At 37.0% G+C, this 10,154-nt stretch overlaps 1 protein-coding gene across 1 annotated transcript in view; it reads left to right on the forward strand.

Moving 5' to 3' along the window:
* The window catches only part of LOC106867171 (solute carrier family 4 member 11), a 39,122-nt gene that overhangs the window by 14,459 nt on the left and 14,509 nt on the right, over positions 1-10,154 (forward strand). The window contains exons 5-9 of the mRNA XM_014911963.2: positions 925-1,131; positions 5,494-5,578; positions 8,016-8,138; positions 8,685-8,798; positions 9,501-9,633. Coding sequence (XP_014767449.2) covers positions 925-1,131; positions 5,494-5,578; positions 8,016-8,138; positions 8,685-8,798; positions 9,501-9,633 — 662 coding nt within the window. The remainder of the gene's footprint in view (positions 1-924; positions 1,132-5,493; positions 5,579-8,015; positions 8,139-8,684; positions 8,799-9,500; positions 9,634-10,154) is intronic.

Genomic DNA, 10,154 nt, shown 5'->3' on the forward strand with positions numbered 1-10,154 from the left:
ATATATATATATATATATATATATATATATATATATCACCCGAAATGTTGTGTTAACAACAAACAAGATGAGGACAAATAATTGTAAATAATGTAAATAATGTGAATGGATTAATGTTAGAAATATCTAGTTCATACTAAGATGGAAAAATGGATATATATACAGTACAAGCATGGCTGCATGATTAAGAAGTTCAGTTTGCAACCATGTAGTTTCAGGTTCAGTACCACTGCACAGCACCTTGGACAAGTATCTTCTACTATATAGCCCAGGGCCAACTAAAACCCTGTCAATGGATTTGGTCGATAGAAACTATGTGGAAATGGTGGCGAGCTGGCAGAAATGTTAGCACGCAGGGCGAAATGCTTAGTGGTATTTCGTCTGCCATTACATTCTGAGTTCAAATTCCACCGAGATCAACTTTGTCTTTCATCCTTTCGGGTCGATAAATTAAGTACCAGTTACGCACTGGGGTCGATGTAACCGACTTAATCCCTTTGTCTGTCCTTGTTTGTCCCCTTTATGTTTAGCCCCTTGTGGGCAATGAAGAAATAAGAAACTATGTGGAAACCTAGCATATATCTGTGTGTGTGTGTGTGTGTGTCATTGTGTATTGTGTTTTGTTTCCACTTCTTGACAACCGGTGTTTGTTTGTTGATGTCCTCATAACTTAGCAGTTTGGCAAAGGGGATCTAATAGACTATGTACCAAGCTTAAATAAGTTCTGTGGTCAATTTGTTCAACTAAACCCCAGCACGACCACAAGTGGAAAAGATGGATGGATGAAGAATTAAAGTAATTTTCTTTCAAAGTAATTCACTTACCCTCAATATGTCTTATCTTTTCTCAATTAACAATGCTTTCTCCTTGTTTCTTCTTGAAATATTTCATTAGAAAATGTTTCTAATTGTATTTTATTTAAAGAAAAGTACGAAATCTGTAGTGGAAACTGCACGTACATTTTGTACCTTGTTTGCTGATATGGACTGCCGATGTCGCCTGCTTGAAGCTAAGAATGATGAAGATTTCCGGAATATCTTGAAAGAAGAAACACGTATGCTGTTTAGTAAGTTCATCAGAAACTCAAAAATGACCCTGAAAACTTGCTTAACAAAAACTGAACCAGAAAAGGTAAGAATAGGTAAAAGTATTTTTAAATATAAAAGCACAGACATAGCTGTGTGGTTAAGAAGCTCACTTTGCGATGATCATGTGGTTTCGAGTTCAGTCCCACTATATGGCACCTTGTGGGTATGTGTATCTTCTACTTTGGCCCTGGGTTGACCAATGCCTTGTGAGAGAATTTAATAGACAGAAATTGTGTGGAAGCCCAACATATATAATGTATGTATGTATGTATGTATGTATGTGTCTGTATCTTTGTTTGTCACACTCCACCTTCCACTTGACAAACTGTGTTGGTTTATTCCTGTTTGAGTGAGTTAGCAGTTCAGCAAAAAAGACCAATAAAATAAGTACCAAACTTTAAAAAAAAAACAAATATTGGGGTCAATTTGTCCAATTAAACCCTTCAAAGCAGGCCCCAGATGAACCTTACAAATCTGGAACTCACTACCCAGCAGCTTCAATGGTTTCTGATGGCAATTTGAATCTGGCAGTCATTACTTTGCACATTGACCTTTTGACCGCCTGTAGTACCGCATAATGTGTAATCACCAATGTCCACCACAGCTGACTTATGATACTTGTTGCTGCTATGTGACTGGACTCTCTCATCACTTCAAGGAATGAAGATTCAGCAAGACACAGCTAAGACAAAACAGCTATCACCTTATGACCGAATCATGCAGGGTCAAGGCTGAAGATTTCCAGTAGTACTGTCTGCTTGTCCCTATCATCCCTTTCCCTATTGCCTCTGGACTTATGAAGAAAGTATGATGATGTTGGTGCTGGTATCTTGGTTTATAGAACAACCAACATGATGGATAATTATTATAAGTGGACAAGGTTTGTGCAGAGACAGTCTCACTCTCATGTCCTTCAAACTTGTATTGGTCTGGTACAAGTGCCAAGCCCAGTCTATATCAAAGATGCAGGATTCTTATGGAGTTCCAGTAGCAACCCTCTCCAGCCAGAGATCGACCACAGTCACCAGCAGCTTTATATAGCCATCCGAATTGAGCTTAAGTCCCTGTTCAAAGATGTGAGGATGAATTCTGGTGTGCAGACACAGCCAAAATGCCTGCTGTGTCCCTTCAAGCTGGCCACACCTTTGTGGTCCCTATTGCAGCTGTCCACGTATGTCGTTCATCCTTTACAATGTTCACAGAGCATTGAACAACAGTCATGGTGTCAGCATTTTCATACCCAGCACAAATCATAATGATACAGGAACGTCTTTCCCAATATTCAGATGGCTTTTGGCACGACTTCCCAGTCCTCCATGTCTACTAACTTATTCTCAACTCCAACTTTAATCTTTATGCTCTCCAACAGCATTGGCTGTTCACCAATACATCAAGCTGTTCCTGCAAAAAGAAAAGGAAACATAAAACATTGTCAAATTTAGCCGACACCTTGTATGCCACTGTTATTATTGTTTTGTAATCAAACTCCAGGTAAACTTTGATCAAGCTCACACATGATAAAAGGCCTTCTTACAGACTCTGACATCAACCATAAATGTTGCTCTCAATTTTCCAAGTCATTAAAAAAAAAATAGTAAAAACAACAAACAAACTTCTTTCTCAGAGCTAATATTGAATTACTTTTATGACAGTAACCATTTAAAAGTGACATGACCACCACCGAGTAAGATCAAGTAATCACATAATATTTTATCAAGAATTACTATTATGATGGCTTGTTGTCATTATCATCTTTCAAGAGGATCAATGAACAAGTGGATAAGATATTGATAGTTGACTAGTAAGGATATGATACTGCCTTCAATACCCACTACTGTCTACAAAGTTGATTGTCCTGTCTTTCAGCTCAGACATTTCTGTACCTGGGAATCTAGGAATACATTATTCAAAATGTCCTTTAATTTTTTTTTTTTGTTTTTTTCTGTAAGATGGTTGGAAGTGATTTGAAGATTTGGTTGCTATTTTTAGTATATCCAGTTACCACATAGAGAAGCCCTCATTGTCCTTTCATCTTTTTTCCTTTTTTTTTTTTTTTGTAAAATGGTAGGAAATAATGATTTGAAGAAGATTTAGCTGCTATTTCTTATAGGTCCAGTAATAATATAGAGATGCCCTTATTGGCTTGACGGGGATAGATGGGTGAAGATTAACAGGGTTTTAATATGGTTTCCTTTTTAACCCTTTTATAACCATATTTCTGTCAAAATACGAAATAAACTACCTTTGTTTCAATTAATTTGGGAAATTATGGAGATTAAGTAAATATAAAAAAATTCAATAAATAAATTCTATACACCTTTTTCCTTATAATTCCTTAAGATCAAATACAAATTTCTAATCCCACCAAATATCATGATGTAACCATTAAGGGACCCATATGTGTTATTAAAATAACTTTTGTTGTTATTAAAAGTTAGTGTTTAGAATGTAATAAAGAATTTGTATAATAGAGGGAATTTGTATAATAGAGTGAGGGGCCAACATCAGATAGGTTGGTATCAAAAGGGTTAATGAATTTTGCAAATCAGATTGAATAGGAAAGGAATTATACTTTACAATTCAATGTAAGCATGATCTCAGTGTTGTCATCATTGTTGCCATCATCATCATCATCATGATCACTATCACCATGATTTTAACATTATTACAATTATCATTATCACTTCATCACAATTATCATATCATCTTCATTAGCACCACCATTAACAAGAGTAAAGTTCCTACATGGTCACTCAACCAGTTAGAAACAGCAGCCAATTGTCCCTCAAATTACATTTCACCATCAGGAAAAGAACAGAAAATTATTATATAATAGATAGTGTAGTCCTAGATGTAAAATGCCCTAGAGAAGATCAAAATGGGATGGTCATAATTGGAACGTCTATAATCATAAGTCTGCTGGATCATACATAGATGACCTGGGATTAAACATCAAAAAGGAAAAACACATTAGATACACTTTGTCTGAATAAAAGGTGGGATGGTCATAGCTGGAACGTCTTTGATCATAGGTATGCTGGATCATAGCTTACCTGGGATTAAACAAGAACAAGGAGTGAACATTAGATTATGTACTTCAAGATACACTTTGTCTGAATTAAAGATGGGATGGTCATAACTGGAACATTTTGGATCACAAGTGTGCTGGATCAGGGCTAATCTTGGACTAAGCAGGAGTGCTTGCCAACCACATGGTTCAGGGTTCAATCAGACTGCGTGGCATCTTGGGCAAATGTCTTCTACTATAGCCCCGGGTCGACCAAAGCCTTGTGAGTGGATTTCGTAGATGGAAACTGAAAAAAGCATATCGTGTGTGTGTGTGTGTGTGTCTGTGTCTGTCTCCACACCAGCGCTTGACAACCGATGTTGGTGTGTTTACATCCCCCTGTAACTTAGTGGTTTGGCAAAAGAGACAGATATGTTAAGTACTAGGCTTACAAAGAATAAGTCCTGGGGTCAATTTGTTCAACTAAAGTCAGTGCTCCAGCATGGCCATAGTCAAATGACAGAAACAAATAAAAGAATCAAAGAATAACAGAATAAGCAACAATAAAGGTGAACACATTGGACAATATAGTCCTAGATACACTTTGTCTGAATAAAAAGCTGGGAGATAGTCATAGCTAAAGCATCTTTAATCATAACTCAGTTCAGTCAAGACGGACCTTCACCTCACCACCACAACCACCACCACCAGCAACAACAATAACTACTACTATAGCTATAACTAATACTACTACTACTACTACTACTACTACCACCACCATCACTGTTGCTACTACTGCTGCTCCTTGATAATACTCTCTAAGTACTTAAAAGACAGATAAAAACTTAAGATATGTTACTTTTGTAACTGATAGGTAAATTGCTTACAGTATTATGGGATTATTACAGGTAGACGTGTGGCTGTGTAGTTAAGAAGTTCACTTCCCAGCCAAATGGTTCCAGGTTCAGTCCCACTGCATGAAATGTTGGGCAAATTTTTTTTTTTCCTGCTATAATCCCAGACTGACTAAAGACTTGCAAGTGAATTTGGTAGAAGACTCAAAGAAGCCTGTTTTTGTGTGTGTGTGTGTGTGTGTGTCTATAAGTGTATATGCATGTGTATGTTAATGTTTGTCCCCTGTCACCACCACCTGACAACCGGTGTTGGTTTGTTTGTGTCCCTGTAACTTGGCAGTTGGGCAAAAGAAATCGACGGAGTAAGTGCCACACTTTAAATAAGTAATGGGGGTTGATTTGTTTGAATAAAATCCTTCAAGGCGGTGCCCCAGCACTGAAACAAGTAAAAGATAAAAGGTAAAGATATGACAAACAATAAAAGAAAACACAAATAAATAAATAAATGAATAAATAAATAAATGAATAACAAAATTTATTTCAGGATGAGAAGAAATATGCAATTTGTCAAGGAATTAAAGAGGATTTGAAGCGCCGGCTCAAACATTATATGTCTGATTACAAGGATGGTAAGAATCCCTTTGTGATTTTTTTTAGTAAATAATTATAGTTTATGGATGCAGGTTTCATTACACTGGGGTTAATAAGTTTGCTTTATAACCCCGTGGTATCCAGGGGTTTCGTCTCACTGTATAACAACATCAGGTGCTGCTAGAGATTTGTGAGTGAAATTTGGTACCTAAAAAAAACTGTGCTGCAAGCCCACCCAGTGGATGTATGTGTAGATGTGTGTGTGTGTGTGTGTGTGCATACATGTTTATATGTGTGTTTGTATATATGTATACATATATGTGTGTGCATACATATTTATATGTATATATGCATATATGTGCGTGTGTGTGTGTGTGTAAGTGGGAGTGCTGAGCTCCCTGTTCAAAAATATAAGAACACAGATAGTGTGTCATATAGCCAGCTACAAACGATGTTTCTTGGGACTAAAACAACAGTAACATCATCCCTTTCAGGACAGCCACAGTATGTTGGCAAATAGCCTTTACTTTAAACTGTTACTGAATGTCTCTCTTTGCGAGATTTAGAAATGATAATATTTATATATATATATATATATATATACACATATACGTACATAAATATTAAATAAATATATATATATATATGTGTGTGTGTGTGTGTGTATATATATATATATATATATATATATATATATATATATAGTATATATGAGTGACATCAAAAGGTTCCCAGACAAGCTATGTTAAATAAAAGCTAACTTATTTACCTATGTTTTAACATCATCTCCTACAAAATAGTCACCTTGTGCAGTAATACACCAATCCCAGTGTTCCTGTTACATTTGGAGTTTGGCCTGGAAGTCATTTCCATTAAGCAAGTTGAGAACCTTCTGCAATTCACTCTGGATCTCAACAATGGTGTTAAAATGGTGACCTTTGAGCTGTTTTTTCAGCTTGGGGAAGAGATGCTAAATCTGGGGAACATCTTGAAGAACAGATGCTAAATCTAGTGAAGCAGGTAAATGCAGAAGCAATACCATGTTGTTTTTGACAAGAAAGTCATGAGTGAGGAAAGCTTGGTGACAGGCAGCATTACCATCATGACGAACCCAATTCTTCACACTCCACAGATCCAGTCATTTTCGCTGAATGTCCTCCAATGATCCTCATGGACAAGCTGATGAATTTTCTCCATATTTCTCGGGATGACACTCATGGTAGGTCTTCCAGATTGCTCATCGTCTTTCAGGGACTTTCTTCCACTTTTGAAGCACCTGTGCCATGAGAAACATTACATATAACCCATTGCTTCTTCGCCGTAAGCTTGCCGAAGCATGCTCAATGTCTTTGTAGCAGACTTCCCAAGTTTAACACAAAATTTCATGTTGGCTCTTTGTTCCTGTCCATGACAAAATTGCAGAGTACAGCATACATGCGATCACAAAGACACTAATTTCACAACTTATGAAGTAAACACAGCGATGCCACTCAACACACTTCCTCATGAAGGTCACTGCTACTGCTCACAGTGCATAAAACTGTGTGCTGCCATCAGTTGATGTGCTACACGACTAGTCTGAAACTTTTTATACCACCTTGTACATACATGCACATAACGTTTGCATGTGGGTGTGCTTGTGAGTAAGATTGTGTGTGTGTTGATAGTTTGACTCAATTTCTCATACTTGCTCTTTCATAGACACTTGTAGTTTTATATCTACAAAATGTCAAGGAATGCATGACTCAATCAAACTGGTAATCTATATATTGTTAACTTCAACAATATATGTTGAAGTTAACAACACTTTTTTTTCCCCATTCATTTGTACACCTGACATGTTGCATCTAGTGGAGGCGCAATGGCCCAGTGGTTAGGGCAGCAGACTCGCGGTCATAGGATCGCAGTTTCGATTCCCAGACTGGGCATTGTGAGTGTTTATTGAGCAAAAACACCTAAAGCTCCACGAGGCTCTGGCAGGGGATGGTGGCAAACCCTGCTGTACTCTTTCACCACAACTTTCTCTCACTCTTACTTCCTGTTTCTGTTGTTCCTGTAATTCAAAGGGTCAGCCTTGTCACACTGTGTCACGCTGAATATCCCTGAGAACTACGTTAAGGGTACACGTGTGTGTGGAGTGCTCAGCCACTTGCACGTTAATTTCACGAGCAGGCTGTTCCGTTGATCGGATCAACTGGAATCCTCGACGTCGTAAGCGACGGAGTGCCAACAACATGTTACGTCTTATTAGGCTTTTTCAGTAAAATACAAACTTTATTGTACTCATCAAAGAAGTGATGAAAGAATTAATTACTAAGCAGATATAGAACATTGTATACATGTCAATAAAGAAAATTAGTATATGCAAATAGATGACAGCAAGTCAAATAAATATTAAATTGTTGTGCCAAGAGAAGCTGATAATATATTAGGTATATATTTCTGGGAAAATGTCTTGTTTGTTTATTGATTCAGGTTTAAATGGAAAAAAGGCCCTTCGGAAAGTCGTTCCAGCTTCCCTCTTCCTGTATTTTGCTTGTATTCTTCCAAATGTTGCATATGGAATGATAATCAGCAATGATACGCATGGAGCAATTGGTAAGGATAAAAATATTTAATAACATTGCAATATTCGTATTTTGAAAATGAATAAATTTTTATGTTACATTCTAAATGTTAGTGTTCAGTTTTAATAAAATTTCTCCTGCATATAATGGAAATTCTCTCGAGTGCCATCTTTGATAGCATAAAAGAGAGCTTTATTATCATTATTATAAAGGCATTATTATTCAAAGCTGCGATGGACTGGTATCCCATCCAGCTACAGGGGAACACATACGCCATGGAAACCGGGAAACCGGCCCTATGCTCCACAAGGGGATAAGAGGATTTCCATTCCATATCAGACAGAACACACGCAACCCCAATCAATGCAAAGCTCTGGCTGGGTTATTTTCTTTCTATTTGTAATTTATTTTTATATAAGTAAAAAGAAATCTTGTTACTTCTTGGTTATATATATTGGCATATATTAAATTGTAATCATATTTGTCTGTTTATTCTCTTCATCAATCTAGCTCTCTTTCTTTATTTCTCCTTCTGTCTCTTCTTCTATCTCTCTTTCTCTCTCGTTGTCTCCATCAGATATACAACATGTATTATTGGGTCAGTTTTTGGCTGGTATTCTCTTTAGTTTGATAGGAGGTCAAACCATGAACATATTGTTAACTACAGCACCACTGACATTATTCACCAGAGGTAAGTGGCTTTAGTTCAATAGACATAGGTATACACACACACATACACACACGCGCGCGTGCACTAAAGTCAACGCTCCAGCATGGCCATAGTCAGAGGACTGAAACAAGTAAAAGAATATACATATATAAAACCCATGATGGTGCCACGTAAAAGGCCCCCAGTACACTCTTAAGTGGAAATTGTTAGAAAGGGCATCCAGCCATAGAAACCATACCAAAACAAACAACTGGAGCCTGGTGCAGTACTCTGATTTGCCAGCTCCTGTCAAACCATCCAACCCATGCCAGCATGGAAAATGGATGTTAAGTGATGATGATGCTGACACAATGAAGAGCAGAAACAAGTAACTCAGTATAGCAACAGGATGAAGCCTCATCTTTAAATAAACTCTACTGCAAAATTTTGTATATCTAAATCTTCATGCGTGCATGTATGTGTAAATAAATGGAATTTTCTAGTTCAGAACAGTTCTTTTCATACACACTGGCCTAAAACTTCACCTATATTCTTACTTTTATTTAATTTTTACTACAACAGTTTTCACCATCTTAGATTTTACATATACATATTAAACTAGACTGTATTTTTTATAAATTAAATTTTGCAATATTTTATATATTTTGTAATCTAGAATGCTTTTAGTCTATTTTCCTATAACTGTTTTCCTCGTGATATTACTTATATTTTATCTGGTTTCAGTTGTAGCCAACATCTGTGATGACTTCGGCATTGATTTCCTTGGAATGTTTGCTTGCGTTGGTATTTGGAGTTCAATCTTCCTCATTTCATATTCCATTTTTGGTTTCTGCAACCTCTTGAAATGGTCAACCAGGTGTGTTTTATCACTGATACTGTACAGATTAATGTTTCTACTAAATTAATCTAATATCATGTTTTCAGAAAATATACAAGTCAAAATTTTCAGACCAAAATTAACTGCTAAAAAAAAGGTAGGTTGATTTATGCACCAAGACAACTCTGGAGGACCAAAAATTCCATTTGAAATGCAACAGGATTTGTAAAAATAATAACAACGTTTGAATATTTACAGTACATGTTTTATATTATATTCTATGTTAACTTCATCATCATCATCATCATCGTTTAACGTCCGCTTTCCATGCTAGCATGGGTTGGACGATTTGACTGAGGACTGGTGAAACCGGATGGCAACACCAGGCTCCAGTCTGATTTGGCACAGTTTCTACAGCTGGATGCCCTTCCTAACGCCAACCACTCAGAGAGTGTAGTGGGTGCTTTTACGTGTCACCCGCACGAAAACGGCCACGCTCGAAATGGTGTCTTTTATGTGCCACCCGCACAAGCCAGTCCAGGGGCACTGGCAACGATCTC

Source organism: Octopus bimaculoides, chromosome 8 (assembly GCF_001194135.2).
Source record: "Octopus bimaculoides isolate UCB-OBI-ISO-001 chromosome 8, ASM119413v2, whole genome shotgun sequence".
Lineage (NCBI taxonomy): Eukaryota > Metazoa > Mollusca > Cephalopoda > Octopoda > Octopodidae > Octopus > Octopus bimaculoides.